This window comes from Castanea sativa, chromosome 3, assembly GCF_040712315.1.
Source record: "Castanea sativa cultivar Marrone di Chiusa Pesio chromosome 3, ASM4071231v1".
In the NCBI taxonomy this organism is placed as follows: domain Eukaryota; kingdom Viridiplantae; phylum Streptophyta; class Magnoliopsida; order Fagales; family Fagaceae; genus Castanea; species Castanea sativa.
This window is the reverse complement of record NC_134015.1, coordinates 40,110,285-40,129,929: the sequence shown is the minus strand read 5'-3', so window position 1 is coordinate 40,129,929 and position 19,645 is coordinate 40,110,285. Positions and strand designations below refer to the sequence as shown.

At 39.5% G+C, this 19,645-nt stretch overlaps 1 protein-coding gene across 1 annotated transcript; it reads left to right on the top strand.

Moving 5' to 3' along the window:
• The first annotated feature begins 13,179 nt into the window (after window positions 1-13,179).
• Window positions 13,180-18,812, top strand: LOC142628281 (ranBP2-type zinc finger protein At1g67325). The gene is made up of 10 exons (XM_075802369.1): window positions 13,180-13,317; window positions 13,614-13,659; window positions 14,603-14,718; window positions 15,985-16,258; window positions 16,819-16,889; window positions 17,293-17,344; window positions 17,459-17,568; window positions 17,732-17,756; window positions 17,871-18,022; window positions 18,324-18,812. Exons 1-10 carry the CDS (start codon window positions 13,309-13,311, stop codon window positions 18,324-18,326), a joined length of 858 nt encoding a protein of 285 aa, XP_075658484.1. The 5' UTR covers window positions 13,180-13,308; the 3' UTR covers window positions 18,327-18,812.
• The last annotated feature ends 833 nt before the right edge of the window (window positions 18,813-19,645 follow it).

Sequence of the window (19,645 nt, the reverse complement as noted above, 5' to 3'; positions counted from 1 at the left end):
ACCGGATGAAATCATGTGCAGGGTTTTTCCCATCATATTAAAAAGACCTGTGAAGGATTGGTACAGTAGGCTAACGCCTAATTCCATCGACACTTTTAAGGAATTAGGTGCACAGTTCGTATCACACTTTATCGATAGTCACCGGCATAAGAAGTCTACCGCGTGTCTGATGAACATTAGACAACGAGAAGACGAGCCTCTAAGATCACACATAGCTCGCTTTAACAAGGAAGCCCTCTCGATAGACGAGTTGGATGACAAGATACTTGTAGCAACGTTCACAAACGAGCTGCGGAAGGGTAAGTTCCTGTTTTCTCTGTATAAGAATGACCTAAAAACTATGTCCGAAGTGTTTTATAGGGCAACAAAGTACAAGAACGCTGAGGATACCTTGCTAGCCCGAGAGGAAAAGCCTAAATAAAAGGAAAGGCAGGAAGACACACGACCGAATAAGGGACGAAAGATGGCTAGAACCAGAGAGCAACGGGAAGATCGACGACCCAAACCGCCCGCGGGAAGATTCACGAACTTCACCCCTCTCACAGCCCCAATCGACCAAGTGTTAATGGAGATCAAAGATGAAAGAACCCTGACGTTTCTTGGCAAGATGAAGGGAGATCCGAACAAGAGGCCAAAAGACAGATATTGTCGTTTCCATGGCGATCATGGCCACGATACGACAGACTGTTATGACTTAAAACAGCAAATTGATGCCCTTATTAGGCAAGGAAGGTTGTAGAGGTTTATGAGGAAGGAGAGAACGGATCAACTCTAGGAACAAAATCCCCGACGGGAGAACGAGCATCCCAGACCACCTGTAGGAGACATACGAATAATTGTAGGGGGCACTACTTCTGCAGGGTCATCCAAAAAGGCCAGAAAAACCTATTTGCGGATGGTTCAAAGCGTCCAGTTGACAGGTTCCTCACCGAAAATGACGCAACGTGATAACCCCAGCATCGGGTTTTTGAAAGAAGATGCACAACGCTTTCACCACCCGCATGACGACGCGCTCGTCGTTAGCATACGGGCATGGGACTACAACATGGATCGAGTTTTGGTGGACAATGGAAGCTCAGCGGATATCCTCTACTACCCCGCGTTCCAGCAAATGGGGATTGTTAGAGAATGACTGATCCCAACGAATGCACCCCTTGTTGGCTTAGGAGGGACAAGGGTCTACCCTTTGGGCGTCATCACGTTATCCGTGACGGTCGGGGATTACCCACAGCAAGTAACAAAGGATGTAGCTTTTCTTGTGGTTGACTGCTCTTCTACTTATAATGCCATCCTCGGACGGCCCACTCTCAATGCATGGAAGGTTGTTACCTCGACCTACCATCTAATGGTCAAATTCCCCACTGAATACGGAGTTAGAGAGCTACGTGGAAATCAGGTGGCTGCACAGGAATGCTACATCGCCATGATGGAAATGGATGACCACCTACAAGCAATGAGCGTCGAGGAACAGCGAACAGTGGCAGAACCGGTGGAAGAGTTAGAAGAAGTACACCTATATGATTCTAGGCCCGAACGGACCACAAGAATCGGCACCTTGGCCAACCAAATAGTCAGACAAGCGCTCGCATTATTCCTCAAGGAAAACCAAGATGTTTTTGCATGGAGTCACGAGGACATGCCAGGTTGAACGTATCACCCTCTTTCTCCTCTGTCCGACAAAAGAAACAAGTGTTCGCCCTTGAACAAGATCGAGCCATAGCAGAAGAAGTACAGAAGCTACAAGAAATGGACTTCATACGCGAGGTGTACTATCCTGATTGGTTGGCAAATGTAGTAATCGTCAAGAAGGCCAATGAGAAGTGGAGAATGTGTGTTGACTTCATAGATCTGAATAGCGCCTACCCTAAGGATAGTTACCCACTCCCACGTATTGACACCCTGGTAGACTCTACCGCAAGACATGAACTCTTGAGCTTCATGGATGCCTTCTCTAGCTACAACCAAATTAAATTGGATAAGGTTGATCAGGAGAAAACCTCGTTCGTAATGAGTCAAAGGCTTTTCTGCTACAAAGTAATGCCTTTCGGGCTTAAAAACGTAGGAGCCACATATTAGAGATTGATGAACAAGATGTTCATGCACCAAATTGGCTGAAATGTGCAAGTTTACATAGATGATATGTTGGTAAAAAGTGTGCGGGAGTCCGATCACTTGAGGGACCTCTAGGAGACTTTCGATACTATTCAGTCATACAAAATGAAGCTGAATCCAAGCAAATGCGCGTTCGGGGTAACTGCAGGAAAATTCTTGGGATTTATGGTATCCCAAAGGGGCATTGAAGTAAACCCAGAGAAGGTAAAGGCGATCACGTAATTATCTCCTCCAAGGATGGTAAAGGAAGTACAAAGCTTGACCGGTAAGATAGCAGCCTTAAACAGATTCGTATCAAGAGCGACGAACAAATGCCTCCCATTCTTTCGCACACTGAAAAGATCATTTGAATGGAAAAACGAGTGCCAAGAGGCATTTGAAGAGTTAAAGGTGTATCTCTCCACTCCGCCATTGCTCAGCCCATCTATGCTGGGGGAAGAATTATTCTTATACCTTGCCGTCTCTTCAGCAGCGGTCAGTGTAGCTCTCATTAGAGAAGAAGGTAAGGTACAAAGGCTTGTGTACTTTATAAGCCGAGCACTGAGAGGAGTAGAAGAGAGATACCCTCAGATGGAAAAACTCGCATTTGCTCTAGTAACCGCAGCTTGGAAACTCAAACCATACTTTCAAGTGCATACCATAAATGTCCTGACCGAGAAGCCCTTACGAAGAGCCATGAGTAGTCCCGAAGCTGCCGGACGGATGGCGCTATAGGCGATCAAGCTGAGTGAATTCGATATTCGATACCAACCACGGGCAGCTGTGAAAGGACAGATATTGGCAGACTTCATCGCTGAATTCACTATCATAAAAGACCAGGGGGTAGAGGAGACGCCTATATGGAGAGTCCATATAGACGGATCTTCCAATAAACATGCTGGAGGTGTTGGAGTTGTACTCCATACCCCGGAGGGAGATAAGATCGAATGCATGATCCGTCTGGACTTCTCTACTACCAACAACGAGGCGGAATACGAGGCCGTGGTAGTAGGACTGAACCTTGCAATAGTGGCAGGAGCTAAGAGTGTGGTCGTATACTCCGATTCTCAAATCGTGACTAGCCAGGTTAATGGGAGCTATGACTGCAAGAATGAAAGGATGAAAAGGTATCTTGAGGAAGTGAAGGGTCGAATGAATAACCTCTAAATCAAGATGATTCAAATCCCAAGGGAGGAGAACCAAGAAGCCGATCGACTTGCAAAGGCAGCTTCGGCCAAACCTATGATCATCCCTAAACAGGTATTGTCCTTCGTACAGCCCTCATCATTATTAGATGACATTAGCATGCAGGAGGTAAGCAATAAGTGTTGTTGGATGGCTCCAATAGTGGTGTATCTCAAAGAAGGCAAGCTACCTGATAATAAAGAGGACGCAAGGAAGTTGAAGGTTAAAGCTGCCCGGTTCGTTTTGATTAAAGACATTCTATACAAAAGAGGATTCTCCCGACCGTACCTAAGATGCCTCGGTCGTGAAGAAGCAGACTACGTGATGAGGGAGGTCCATGAAGGAGTTTGTGGAAACTATTCTGGATCAAGATCTTTAGTGCACAAGCTACTCCAAGCAAGATACTACTAGCCAACAATGCAGAAGGATGCCCACACATATGTTAGAGCTTGCGACAAGTGCCAATGATTTGGCAATTTCATAAGGCAACTAACGGAAGAACTTACCCCTATGACGGCCCCATGGTCGTTTGCACATTGGGGATTAGACATCATGAGTCCATTCCCAACAGCGGTGAGGCAGCTAAAGTTCTTAGTGGTTGGTATTTACTACTTCACCAAATGGGTGGAAGTAGAGGCTCTGACCACTATCACGGAGAAGAATATCCGTAGTTTTGTGTGGAAAAGTATTATTTGCAGGTATGGAATTCCGAGGGTGCTGGTTTCGGATAATGGGAAACAATTCGATAACGACATATTCAAAGTCTTTTGCTCCCAGCTTGGGATCAAGAATCACTACTCATCACCCGCTCACCTGCAGGCCAATGGACAGGTTGAAGTCACAAACCGATCCTTGCTTAAGATTATCATGACCCAGCTCGAAGGGGCAAAAGGCATATGGCCGGACGAATTACCAAGTGTTTTATGGGCGTAAAGGACAACAGTGAGAACACTAACAGGGGAAACACCGTTTTGATTGGCATATGGTAGTGAAACTCTCATACCGGCAGAGGTAGGGTTAACAAGCTACCGTGTGGAGAACTACGACAAGAGCACGAATGAAGAAGCTTTGCGTTTACAGCTCGACCTTCTGGACGAAGTCAAGGATGCAGCTGAACAGAGATTAGCGCGATACCAGGACCTAATGGCAAAGCATTACAACTCCAAGGTCAGGCACAGGGACTTCCAGGTGGGAAATCTAGTCTTAAGAAAAGTACTCGGCGTTACAAAGGATGCCTCCCAAAGGAAACTAGGTCCTAACTGGGAAGGATCATACAAGATCATTTCATGGCATAGAAAGGGAATATACTACTTAGAGACACTAGAAGAAAGAAAGTTGAGTCATCCATGGAACACGGAGCACCTGAAAAAATACTACTAGTAGACAAAGGGCAAAGACAACAACAACATTTACCTCCTCATTTCCAGTTTATTTTTAGATAATCATAGTTTTTACTTCTTACAAGTACTTTTAAAGCCAAAGATGTTTTTTATTTTCTATGAACAATATATTCTACCAATCCATTATAATAAGAGGGGTTTATTTAGAGCATATGGAATATATTTTGCTCAAAATCTACCAAGTCCACACAGTGGATTGATCATCCAAGAAGGATAAAAATCTAACAAGTCTACAAAGTGGACGGATCATCCAAGAAGGATAACAAGTCCACACAGTGGACAGATCATCCAAGAAGGATGAAATTTTAACAAGTCACACAGTGGACGGATCATCCAAGAATGATGAAAATCTAATAAGTCCACACAGTGGACGGATCATCCAAGAAGGATGAAAGTTTAACAAGTCACACAATGGACGGATCATCCAAGAAGGATGAAAATCTAGTCCACACCCCGAACGGACCATCCAAGAAGGATGAAAATTTATTAAGTCCACACAGTGGACTAAACAACCAAGAAGGATGAAAGTCTACAATGTCCATGATGTGGATGGATCATCCTAGGAAGGATAAAAATTTATCAAGTCCATGATTTGGACGGGTCATCCCAAGAGGGATAAAAACCTACCAAGACCACGCAATGGACAGGTCATCCTATCCAGGACGAAGTGTACAGGTCCACAAAATGGACGGGTCATCCTCTCAAGGATGAATATGTGAGTCCAAAAAGTGGACGACTCATCCTCTCGAGGATGAAATGTATTAGTCAAATTGTGAGATGGACGGACCTCACAAGTAAACGATGACTCAATCATACATGCAAGTCCACATTTGGACGGACCCCTGTGACATGATTAGAATACCTATTGTACGAACCATAAATTAAGAAATGCACGATGGATACAAGCCGTTCAATGGTACAAGAAAACGGATAAAAACAAGCAAATAAGCTAGTTAAACCCTACAAGAGGGATTATGTTTACAAACAATATATGACGGTTAAAAGCTGTCCTTAACATTTAAAAAAAAAAAAAAAAAAACTACTGCTGCTGGTGGGGAGTGCTTTCAAGCTTCTGTTCGTCATCTGGTTGATCTTAAGCAGGAGTTTGGCCTTCATCCACAAAAGGAGCATTAACAGCAAATAAGTCTTTTGTACTCTCTGAATGGACGGAGTGGGCTAATGTCTGCCCTTGGACGTCTATAGAGACATAGGACACGTTTAGATCTGGATACGAGGCCTTAACCTGACCAAGGGCATCATCAAATCCTTCAGCAAAGGAGCTCCCAAGTTCTGCTAAAAGAAGGTCGGAGTCACGACACTCCCGTATCGCCTCCTCTTTAGCTTCACAGAGCTGATTCCTGGCATCCGTAACCTCCTTTTCTTTGTCCTTCAAGATTTGTGTCAGCTGCTCAGTCTGCTTCTCTAGCTCTCCTCTGACCTGCTCAGAGCAAGTAAGCTTTCTCTCCATGTTGATCTTCCAAGCCTTCAGATCATGAAGCTCGTCTTCCATCAACTTATTCTTCTTCTTGAGACAGTCCAAGGTTGTTTCATGATTCAGACAACGACCCATCAACCCCTTCATTATCAACATGGCCTGAAAGCAAAGTCAATATGAGTACGGCAAAAATGATGAATAAGGAAGGACGGGTGTAAAATACCTGAGCAATGGTAAAAAGACCCGTCTCTCCCATCGCCTCTATAGCATGGTTGCCAAGATCCTTATAATCGTCAACAGTCATGATAGACGAGAGCTTTTCTAAGGCATACTCAGAATCTTCTCGCAGGAGGACGGGTAGTTTCTCACCAACAAAAACTGGACCTTTCATCAAACCTTTACCCTTTCCATGCCTCATGGGAGTAACCGTTCTTTTGGCCTCAGCTTCCAACGCTACAACTAGTTCAGGGGTTGTTTTCTGTTTCTTTTTATAACGGTCCATTTTCTCCGATTGCTTCTGTTTGGACGAAACGGATGAACCCGTCCCCCTGATTTGTTGATTGGCCTCCGGTTTTTTCTTAGCTGCTTGATGTTTGATAAAGGCTCTTCTTTTGGCAGCGTCCATTTCTGCAAAGAAAAGACAGATGTGCAGCATTAGAAAAGTATGAGCAAAAGAAACTGAAAGCGTTTAATGACAGGCTTACGTTTGCGAACTCTATTGTCGTAACGACGAGCGGCTGAAGTTGGTTCGGGACCTTCATAATACCAGTGGAGTGTGTCGAGGGTGACTAATTTTGCCCACGTCCTCTCTTCGAGCTTGGTCTTATTAAAAATCCTCTCCAAAAAGCTCCACTGCTCCAATGAAACTTCCAGACGGTCTCGAGCTGCAAAAGAAGATGTTTAGAGTAACTTACAAAAAATAAAAGTAAGGTTTGATCACACATGGGAATACTAAACTAAGTGCATACCCGACGGAGGTATTATGCCCCATGTTGTGTCGACGAGCATATATTTGTTATCACCTAGACAACACATCCACTCATCCCCTTCCATGAAAAAATATGTACTCTTCCAGTCCCTATTAGAGTCGGGTGTATCACGCACAAGCCTCAATAATGGGCTCCTAGCCACGAAACTATACATACCCTTTGACTTTGTGATCTCAATGGGATGGTAACAGTGAAAAAATTCTTCCACCATCAGCCTTTGTGCACCGTCTGACATGGCCCCATACAAGACCTCCACGGCTATGAAAACCCTCCAGGCGTTCGGGGAGATTTGTGCGACGGATAAACCAAGATACTGAAGGAGTTGACAGTAGAGAAAGCTCAGAGGAAATCTGAGCCCTGCCTTTAGCATTTGCTCATAAACCCCAACACCTTCAACACCCTTATAGTAACATTTCTCGGATTTATAGGGGAGACAGAGACGGATGTTGTCAAGAATTTGGTACTTGGCCCTAATAGTTTTGAAATGAGATTCTTTGATCGTGGACCTAAAATCATTGACCGTCTACAGGGGTAGCATTACGAACTCCCTAAGGCCATCGGACCAATTACAGATTGAACGGGGGGATCAACGCCGTCTAGGCCATCACTTGAAGCCTCCTCTGAACTATCCGACTCCAAACCTTCGTCATCTAAGGAAGAAGAAGTAGCGGACAGATTCCTTTCTTTAGTTGAAGTGTCAGGGTCTTTTTGACCTGACAGGAATCCTTCATCGTAGCCCGCCCCGTCGCGGACAACGAATGATTACTCGACGCACTAGACATTACCTACATATGATGGTAAAACCTAAAACATTGACGAATCTACAGAAAGTACGTGGATTCGAAAAAGAAAAAGTTTAGTGAAGGGAGTACATACCGGATTGAAATCAAGCAGTATGAGACAATAGAGAGATTAGCAGGACGGTATAAGTGCGTAAAGTAAATGACGGTGGCGCTCCGATTGCAAAAATTTCTATAAGAAGGTGAGAATGAAGAAAGAGAAGGCAACCTTTTATAGAGCGAAGGGCACAAAATACGAAGGGACGCCTCGCTTAGGGTGAACAGCTAATAGATGAAAGCCGTGTGTCCCTTGTCATAAATAATCCTAGCCAGCCTGTCTTGATAGGTTACCATGAGAAAGGAAGACTACCACTCCATGGGTCCGTCTAGTTTGTAGTCACGGACTCAAGGAGTGAGGGGGCAACTGAAGAGGATAAAATAGGATACGGGTCTCTCCTTAAAGCATGACGGTACGGTATTGACATGTGAATGGTCGACGGGTCAATGTTATAAGGACACGTAGTGGATGGTTGTAACATCTAGCCTCCATTTGTATTGATTAGGCTTTAAGGATTCCTAACCGGAATCAACTTGCATCTCGCGATAAGTCTGATATGGCTTTGCTTGATCTCCACGCAAACGTGAATAAAGAGAGTTCTTGTGTCACACGTTTAACCATAATCAAAAGACTCCTATAAGGAAAAGAACTCTATAAGGTATGCAGAATCGAAGTGGTGCTATCCTAAAAGGAAAGGGTTTCCTGGCCAAGGCATGGATGATAATCCTACACTAATATAAATACTCCAAAACCCTCATAAATCAAGGTATGCATAATTGACTCAACTCTGGCACTTTAGGGTTGTGAAAAACTCTAACTTGACCTTCGAAGGGTTGTTGGCCGGCACCACACCGGTGTTCTCTGTTAGGTCTTCTCTTTTTGTTTTGTAGGTGTTATTTCGATTTGGGAGTGCGTGCAGCTTACTGGTGATTTTTCGGCATCATCAAAAGAGGTCCATGGCCTTATCTTTAAACCAGTCTTTAGAAACCTCTAAAGCTTGATATAAAACCCCATCTTCAAATTCAAACAAAGGAATGATGTTTTCCTCACAAAACCATAATTTTAATGCAAAAAAACTCAATACAACAACTGCATATGAACCACATTATGAGGTCTTCAGAGGAAAAGATTTCCTCAATACTCACAAAACTCTATTATCCAAGCTTGCTTGGACGGTATTGAAGAAGAAGGATTGCAATTGTGCAAGGATCTTGAATTCAAAGTACTTGAGAGGTAAACATTTTCTCAGTCTTTATAAAGGAAATGATTCACTGATTTGGAAGAGTGTCCTAAGCAAGGGAGTCGATACTGTACCAAAAATTGTTTTGATTTGGTAAGAAAAATGAAATATTTTGGTATTGGTTAATATCAGTGTAATGTTTTGGGGTTATCGATATTTTAATAAAAGTAGCAAACTGATCGTTCAATTTTGTACACACACACACACACCACACACACACACACACACACACATATAGATTTGCTTTTATTTTTTCCCCATACTTAATACATTCCAAACCCAATATATTTGTTCTAACATTTTTATCCCAAGATAACCCAATATTTTTTCCTATCTGATTTGATTTATTCTTTCTATTTTTTTCACTCCTTTCTTTATCTTTAATTTTTATTTAATTTTTTTCTTTTTCTGTTATCAACTAGGGAAGTTAATACCTGATTAAAAAAAAAAACTCTAAACTCTAAATGATACTACATTTATGATTTATCCACTTTTCTACACATTAAAACCTTTACTTTTCTTTTTTACCTTCATCCCTTAATTGGGTTAAATGGGTATTAATTAACCCAATTAAACCAATTAACATTAATGTTTATTGGGTTCTAATTGGGTACCGAAGTATAATCCAAGTATCATTTCTACAAATCACCCAAATCTAAAATACCCCAAAACCACTAAAATTACCAAAATACCCCCTCAACCTAAAAAAAGACCAAAATAACATCTAAACCTAAAAATTACCAAAATAACCCCAAAACCTACAAATGACCAAAATACCACTCGAAACCCAAAAATGACCAAAATACCCCCAAAATATAAAAAATGATCGAAATACCACTGAAACAAAAAAAAAAGACCAAAATACCCCCCAAAATCTTAAAATTACCAAAATACTTCCAAAACCCAAAAAATGACTAAAATACGCCTGAAACCTAAAAATTACCAAAATAACCCCAAAACTCAAAAAATGACCAAAATACCCCCTAAAACCTAAAAATTACCAAAATACCCCTAAAATCCAAAAAATGACCAAAATACCCACCGAAACTAAAAAAATGACCAAAATACCACCTGAAACCTAAAAAGTTACCAAAATACCCCTAAAATCCAAAAAATGACTAAAATACACCTAAAACCTAAAAAAAGACAAAATACCCCCTAAACCTAAAAATTACCAAAATAACCTCGAAGCCTAAAAATTGACCAAAATAATCCAAAAACTTAATAAATGACCAAAATACCCCCAAAACCTAAAAAATGGCCAAAATAACCCCGAAATCTAAAAGTTAATGAAACACCCATAAAAGGCCAAAATGGGCAATTAGCCATATTTATGGAAGAATATAGTTATTAGGCATAGTTTAGAAAGTAAATATAATACTAACATCTCGACTCTTAGAGAGTTGATTTTGGAGGCCGAAATCGAGTCTCTGAGACTCGATTTTCATAGTCTATCACATCTGATGTGGCATTTTATCCACGTGGACTCCACCTGGAAATCGAGTATCTGACACTCGATTTATATGTTTCACTTTGTTTTTTCTTATTTTCCTTCTCTTTCTTTTTTCATCGATGCATTTGTTCATCTGCTTCCTGCACAAGCTCAGCCACCACAGCCCATCGCCGTCGACCTAGGCGGCGCGACCCAGGCGAGAGACCCAGGTCACGATCCAGGTCGCACACCCAACGTGACCCAGGTCGCAACCTGGGTCGCGGCCAGGCGCGAGACCCAGGCGCGCAACCCAGGTCGCGACCCGGGCGCACGACCAGGCCACGCGACCCAGTGTTTGGGATTTCTGAATTTTTTTTTTTTTTGGGTGAGAGTTGAAATTTTTTTGTTTTGTAAATCGAGTCTATAAGACTCGATTTTCAGGTGGAGTCCACGTAGATAAAATGCCACATCAGATGTGATATACCATGAAAATCGAGTCTCTGATACTCGATTTTGGCCTCCAAAATCGACTCTCTTAGAGTCGAGATGTTAGTATTATATTTACTTTCCAAACTGTATCTACTAACTATATTCTTCCATAACTATGGCTAATTGCCCATTTTGGCCCCCATAAAACCTAAAAAATTAGTGACATTCCCTCGAAACATCCAAAATACCCCAAACCCCTATTTTGGTAAATTTAGAGGCTTTGGGTGTATTTTTTCATCTTTTAGGATTAGTGGTATGTTGGTCATTTTAGATATTTTGAGGAGTATTTTGGTCGTTTTATAGGTTTAGAGGTATTTTGGTTGTTTTATAGGTTTAGAGGTATGTATAGGTTTTGGAGGTTTCAAGGTCTTGTTGGTAATTTTAGAGGTTTCAAGTTGTTTGTGGCCATTTTGATCATTTTTAGGTTTCTAAGTTATTTTGGTCAATTTTTAGGCTTCGGGGTTATTTTGGCCATTTTTTAGGTTTCAGGAGCATTTTGGTCATTTTTTTAATTTTAGGGGGGATTTTGGTAATTTTTTAGGTTTAGGGTGCATTTTTATCGACTTACAGGTTTAAGGGGCATTTTTATCATGTTATATGTTTCGGGGTATTTTAGTCATTTTTTAGGTTTCAAGGATATTTTGGTCATTTTAAGGTTTAGGGGCTATTTTGGTCATATTTAGGTTTTAGGGGTATTTTGGTCATTTTGTAGGTTTCAAGGGCATTTTAGTTGATTTTTAGGTTTCAATGGTATTTCGATCATATTTTAGGTTTAGGGGGCATTTTGGTCATTTTAAGGCTTCTAGGTTATTTTGGTCAATTCTTACGCTTCGAGTTTATTTTGGCTATTTTTAAGGTTTCAAGGGTATTTTGGTCATTTTCAAATTTTGGGGGTTATTTTGGTCAATTTTTAGGCTTCGAGGTTATTTTGGGCATTTTTTAGGTTTCAAAGTTATTTTGGTTTTTTTTTTTTAGGCTTCAGGAGTATTTTGGTAATTTTTAGGTTTTGGGGGGTATTTGGTCATTTTATTGGGTTTTGGGGGGTATTTTGGTCATTTTATGGGTTCTAGGGGTATTTTGGTCATTTTGTATGTTTCGAGATTATTTTGGTCATTTTTAGGTTTTGAGATTATTTTGGTCATTTTTTGAATTTTGAGGGTATTTTGGTCATTTTTGGATTTTGGGGGTATTTTGGTCATTTTGTAGGTTTCGAAATTATTTTGGTAATTTTTAGATTTTGGGGATATTTTGGCCATTTTTTAGGTTTTGGGGCTATTTTGGTTTTTTTGGGGTTTTAGGGGTATTTTGGTAATTTTGAGGGTTTTGGGGGTATTTTGGTCATTTTTGACTTTTGAGGGTATTTTGGTAATTTTTAGGTTTGGGGTATTTTGGTCATTTCTTAGGTTTCAAGGGTATTTTGGTAATTTTGAGGTTTTGGGGTTATTTTGGTAATTTTTAGGTTTTGGGGGTATTTTGGTCGTTTTTAAAGATTTAAGAGTACTTTGGTCATTTTCACTTTAGGGGCATTTTGGTAATTTTAATAATTGAGTAATTGGGTGGGTTGGATTTACCCATAATAATTGGGGCTGGGTTGAGTTTGGGTTAGAAACAATTTGTTAAATAGATTTTGATGAGTAAATGAATTTTATATACTTAACTCAATTATGCCCACCCAAACCTACTCATTTAACACTCCTAGTTTTTTTCAAGTGGTGTCACTAATACAAAAGTCACATGAGTCACATGGAATATACTTTTTCATCCAAGTTAGCTACCCAATTAAGATAGGGTGTAAAGTAAAACACAATTTAAGGTAATAATTGTGCATTTTGAAAATTCAGGATTAGTAAATTCATGTTAAAAGCTGTGTTTGTTAAGATTTGGTTTCCTTTCCTAGCCAAACCTGTCCATCATTCGGATTTCTCTCTTCCCTACACCTAAAAACGCTGCCACTTTTAGCATTTTACGCCTGGCCAAACGCAGCATAAGAAAAAAAGACCCTAAACGGCGCGCGTTGTGTACGGACTCAAGACCTAAATAACGGTGTTAAAAAAAACAACCCCCATCTTATCGACGCTTGCGGCTTTATTAGTCTGTTTTGTTTTATTTATCGCCTTTGTCTTCAACTTCAAGGGCAAAATTCATTTTTCCGGCTTCGAATCTACACACCTAGATCTCGCCGTACTCTCTCACTCTCTTTCCTCATCAACATGTCTCAGGTACTCTCTCTCTCTCTCCATTTCCTTTTCTTTATTTATATCTTCCCATTCTCACAGCTTGTTTTTAACGCTGTTATTCCAAACCCTAGCTCATCCTAAAACTACTGTATCAGATACTTGAAATTAGGTTCATATCGATTTTGATTTGTTTCTCAATTTCTTGATTTCTCCTTTTCTGATCGCGCTTAAATTAGTTTTGATTTGGAATGCAAAACTTGTGGCTTTTGTTTTGTTATGGTTTTCATTTGAAGTCTATAGGGTTCGATAACTGTATTTTTCTCTCTTGTGTGGTACAGGTTGATAACAGAAATTCTTCAGCTGCCAAGCGTGCTAGAACTGATGGTAGGCTTTGTTTTTTTTTATGTGGTTATTGAACTATTCATGTTTTGTGTTATTCTCAATACTTATGATGTTAAATGTGCATTTGCAAAGTACTACTTTTTCTAGGAATCTTATTTGAGTTTTATGTATAATAAAGAGAATAATGGTCTGTGCTCGCATATTCAACACCGGCTGAGTTTGGGAATATTTCTGTCAAATGTGATTCAATGGGCTCATCATATTTTTTGACATGACTCAAGTATTGGGGATGTTAAGAAGGCATGAAGTGGGGGAGGGTTAAACTTATGGAAATTTGGATTGAGTGATATTTCTAAGGATATGCACGTATGTTGTAATTAACTTACTAGATGGTGCAGATTTTCCATGTGATCGTATATTGCAACATAAACGTATCTAATATTGCCAGTTTGAGTCAGTTGACGGGATAAAAAAATAAAAAATAAAAAAGAAACCCCCAAGGGGTAGCAGTAGCACAATTTGCTAGGGACGACGGCTCATAAAGTTGAGTTTACTGGTTTGAAATTTGAATCTCCTCTTCCCCTTTGGATTTGTGACGGCCTGTTTGAAGAATGTTCTTTATGTTCGTCAGAATACCTGGGCCAAATGGCATAACCTCCTCCCTTAGACAGGGATGGAGGATGAGATCATGGATTCAATCCCTCTTGGATGTGCAGATTTTATTTGCCTATAAAAAGTATTCTCTCTCTTTACACTGTGACGAATAGTATGATCTTCACATGCATATTACACATACACACATTGATACTAGCCACATCACATTTGTGTATGGTAATGTTTCTTATTTGAATTTTTATTCTTGTAATGTTTACTCATGCTCTTCTGAAAATTGCCCTAATAATATTAATTGTTTATCTTAGGAAATGATATATCTTTCTTTTTTGGTACTGATATTTGGGTGCATTAAATAATGTGTGGTTTGTAGGTAGTCGTAGGGAAGATGATTGGACCTGCCCTAGCTGTGGTAATGTCAATTTTTCATTCAGGACAACTTGCAATATGCGTAATTGCACTCAACCGAGGCCCGCTGATCATAACTCAGTAAGATATAAACTACAGCTGCCCTACATTGTCCAGAATGAATGCTTGCTACATTTTTTGGTTACAACTAAGTCATAGTTTTGATAATTTTCTTCTAGGTTTGATTCTAAAAAAAATAAAAAATAAAAATAAAAATCTTAGAGGTTCATGTATCATATTCTATATAATAACTCATAGTTTTTAAAATTTTCTTAGAGGTTTGATTCTACTAAAAAAATTAAAAAATATTTAGAGGTTCATGTATCGTATATTATATAATAAAAGTTGGGCCCTAGAAGCTGTGTTACGCCAATTGGCTATCTTCTCTTTATGGCAAGTGGCTATACTTTCCTTCCACCAAGTGGCTAGACTTTCCTTGTACCAATCATTATTAAAGAACATTTTCTTAGTTTACATATGTTATTTTATTAATCGGTGCATTGCAGGGTATAGTAGTAGCTAGGTTAAAGATAGAGTGTGATTCATGTATTGGCTTGCATATTTTTTTATACAACATAATCTATTGTTTTTCTTGATTATTTTGTCTATTTATCACGGTTGCTGATTTGTGCATCAACCTACTGTCATTTCAATCATGCAATGTATTTTATGATTATGTGTGTGCATGTGTTTTTGTTAATTGGACCTTTTCATAAAATAATTTAAATTATTGGATTGTTCTCACTAAAGATATCTAGGGTTGGATCTGGATCCAAGTAGTTGGTTTCAGTCATATTTGATTGGGTTATATAACAAATTTCAATTTTAAAACACTTTCTCTTTTCTCCATCAAAATTATGGAGATTCAAATGTAGCTGTAGTAAATATATCCTACCTAGTGCACAAATCTCCCACTTTTTTGGGATTTAGGGAGAGGTGATTGGTAGGCAATCCTTACCCCCAATTTCTTTTGTCGCTTTTGGTTGAAGGCATTTGCCATTGCACTAAGGTCAACCTTTTTAAATGGAGTTGCAGTCTTCAAAAAATGAGAACTTGGGCAAGTGGTAATATTGATGGTTGGACTGTATGTATGACTCTTATTTTTTGAATTTTTAGTCACGTGTTCATTTCTTTCTATGTACTGATTATAGCATTTCATTCTAGCGTACAATGTTTTAAGGGTCATCATGATTTTGTTGATTAGGTTGTTATGAAGTGTTTCATGGATTATTTTTTATTTGTTGATTCTGTTCACCTTTTTTTTTCTTTGCTTTTTCCAAGATTGTGTTTAGTTTATTTCAATTATCATACAATCTAATTTTTTTATTTAATGGCCTCTCTTTTTAGAAAACTGCTGCCAAGCCTGTTCAAGCGCCACAGGGTTACACATCCTCAGCTCCTTATGTAGGTTCCGGTGCACCCTCTTCAATGTATCTGGGTGTGCCACCCTATGGTTCTTCCATTTTCAGTGGTTCATCTATGCCTCCATTTGATGTACCATACTCTGGGGGTTCAGCATACCACTACAACTATGGCAGCCGCCTTTCTACTGGTAGCCCTTACAGACCTCTACATTTGTCTGCACCAGCACCTTACTCAAGTGGATCTATGATCGGGAATGGTATCTTCTGCTACCTTTGTTCTGTATGATAGTGCAAAATTACTATTTCCTTGAAGAACGACTAAACTGAAATTCTAACTAAGCCATTGTTTATCACTCCATTATGTTCCATGTTACTGTTATGTTCCATCTGTTCTATAGTTTGTGTGTGTGTGTGTGTTTGTAGCGGGGAAAGGGGAGTGGGAGGAGCCTCTTCTGGTATAGCCTAGAGTTAATGGTTTAATCAACCTTTTAATTCCATTTAAATCCTGACTTTCCTTTTTCCATACACCTTATTTGTATATAGGATGGTTTCAATTTTGCCACTAAGCTTACCTCAAATGGCACTTCTGTAATATTGGGTTGGAGGGTATGGTTGTGTGTTCAATACCCACTGGTGCATCTGTAGCTTACCAATCAAAAAATACTGGATGGTTTCAATTTTCATGATTTAGAGCGCATGATGTGAAAATCAAGAAGACCTTTGATAATTAATAATCCTTCTGTTTGGATTGTGTCTTGTGTAGGTTCCTAATGATGTATTCTTTCATTCTTTTTTCCTTTTTACTTGTCCTTTTCAGGTGGGATGTATGGTATACCCCCTCTGATGGATCGATATGGACTGGGTATGCCCATGGGCCCTAGTGCTATGGTATGTTGCAAAGATTTCTCTATTGTCAGGACTGGGAACTCAGGATACATATGTAACATTTTATCTTAGTTTTTTCTATATGATATTGTATTGGAATCTGAGATCTTCTGCAATTGTGTTGTTTGCATCTGCAATCAATTTTATCGTAATAAATAATGAAATCCACTTTTGGCATGCCTCTTAACAAGAGGCATTTCATATCCCTTCCTTTTTCGGTGTTTCACTTTTTCATGTATAATAAAAACACAAGTAATAGACATACAAACGTTGAGCTATAGTTTCCTCTCTAATGTTGAGCTATAGTTTCTTTTTTAATAGAGCGTCTAGATTTTGTTCAGTTTTGGGTAGAATTGACTGTACCAAGATGTGAATTAGAATTAATGAGCATTTTTTATTTGCACAGGGGCCACGGCCAGGATTTTTTCCAGATGATAAATCTCAAAAGAAGGGTTCAGGTTTGTCACCTTTAGGCTGTTGATGAATGTCTTATCCAATTATTAGACACCTTGACATCTCCTGGTGAACTAACTTTGTCTTCCTCTCCCTTCTGTAATTAAATGCACCTCTAGATGCAACACGTGATAATGACTGGACATGTCCCAAATGTGGAAATATCAACTTCTCATTTAGAACGGTTTGTAACATGAGAAAGTGCAACACACCAAAACCCGGATCCCAGGTCTGTTCCGCATTACCGCACTATTTCAAGCCTTTATTTTCTGTTGGCACCATAAATTACCAACCCCCCCCCCCCCCCTGAATATCCTCCTAAAAAATCTGTTTTCTTATTTTATTTTATTTGGAATTTTTTTATGTGTAATAATGTTCTCTTGCATATGCAGGCTGCAAAATCTGACAAGAATTCTAGTAAGTTGACAGGATGCATCTCTGCCAATTGATTGCTTTTTCTTTCTTTTAGACCTGCAAATGTTATTGGTTTTATGTTGTAATTGGGACACTTATTTATCTGTTGCCTTACAGAACAAAAGACGCCTGAGGGAAGCTGGAAGTGTGAGAAATGTAATAACATAAACTTTCCATTCAGAACCAAGTGCAACAGACAGAATTGTGGGGCTGACAAACCAACTGAGTCAAAGAAGTCGCCTTCACCATCGCCAGATGAAAGTAACCAGGTTTGTGGTGTGACATTTTCTCTGTATATTCATTTGTTGCTTGAAATTTTCAATAAGGTCGATGATAATTTGTGTACACATAATAAAATCAATAAACATTCAGTTTTATTAAAGCGTGTGGATTCCTTGCAAGGTTTTACCCCCCCCCCCCCCACTCCCACCCTCTTTTACACTATCTTCTCTCTCTATCTCTATTCCTTTCACCCTTGTCTAGTTGATTTTTTTTTTCAACAGCTGTAGTTTTATTTTATTTTCTACTTCTTCATTGCATCCATTAATTTGCAATTGTCTAATGTTCCAGTGAGTACTAGGACATGTTTGAGGGTTGAGAAGGTCCAGAGTTGTCGTCCGGCATTGCTCAATATGGGCGTCTGAAAGTCAGTCTTGTCGTCGTCATGTTGCCGCGGTTGTCAAGTTACTCTACCTTCTCATGATCTGTGTCAAGTTGTTGTATTAACTGAAATGGTATTTGTGGTCTATGAATTGTTCTGATGCATTATGTGTCAGCCAGCTTGATCTGGCAAGGATTTACAGGTTGGTTCTGGTTTCTGATAGTTAGGATTTGTACTTTTGGAATCAGCTCTCCTATCCTAGTGGGTATGTTACCATGCATTTTAGATAAGTTATTAGCGGCATAAGGATACTGCAGTCTGTGCATTTTTAGTTTTCATTTCAATCTGAATTGTCTCTATGTCGTTGAAGTATCTTTGTTTTAACAGATGCTTCTGTTTAAAGCTTATGAAGTCCCAAGTTCTGAAGATCATGTTAATAAAATTTGGGGTCTAGAAAATGTGTCTTTTGACTAGTCAGTTGCTTTATGATGTTATATATAGGCCTTTTCTTTGCCGTATGTTGCACTTGACATGTGGGTCCACATGTTATGGTCTCAATGGTTGTGGTTCTGTTGCTGTAAAAACTTTGTTAGGTCTGTTAGGTATTTGGCATTGGTCTCATTTCTGGTTTGTTGAGACCTGGGGAGCAACACATCCTGCTACTCCCGTGGGATTTGTTGCCGGAAAGTTAGGTCACATTAATTAAGTTGCCTTAATACCTAACCAGCCATTTGAAGTCATGCTGCATGGGTCCTTGTGTTATCTCAGGGTTGATCTGTCTCCTTCCCTAGCCACAACACAAGGACAAGACTTTATATTTGCATTGGGTTTTGGTTTTTTGTGGCTACAACTGTGCATCTCTTTGACAAGATAGGAAAATGCTAAAGTCACAAATTATTTTACAAATTTCTGATGTGATGAGTAATTATTGGTAAGTAAAAATGTGATGTTAGGGCTGAGCTCAACCAATAAGAATTTGTCACATCAACAATTTGTAAAAATGTTGTAAAATAGTTTGTTTGTAACATTTCTCGACAAGATAATATATAGATTGAAATGTGAATCGTTCTGCATATGCATCAATTCTTGTCCAGTCCCATGGACTTCCAGGTTAAAGTCCCTGATTGGAACTGAAATTAGTGTCTTGGCTGCTAAAAGTTAGGTTTCCAGTACCTCATTTCGCTGTTACTTGGATATTGGACTCATTTCAGAACATGTGTGTTTTGTTGTAGCTAATAATTTGCTACATTTGTGAGTTCCAACTACATATCGCCTGGTTACCCCGTCTGGG

What these genes read in the sequence shown, in the direction of transcription:
- LOC142628281 (XM_075802369.1), top strand. An exon ending in TGGATCTATGATCGGGAATG is followed by an intron (nt 16,259 to 16,818) that starts GTATCTTCTGCT and finishes TGTCCTTTTCAG; the next exon opens with GTGGGATGTATGGTATACCC. An exon ending in CCATGGGCCCTAGTGCTATG is followed by an intron (nt 16,890 to 17,292) that starts GTATGTTGCAAA and finishes TTATTTGCACAG; the next exon opens with GGGCCACGGCCAGGATTTTT.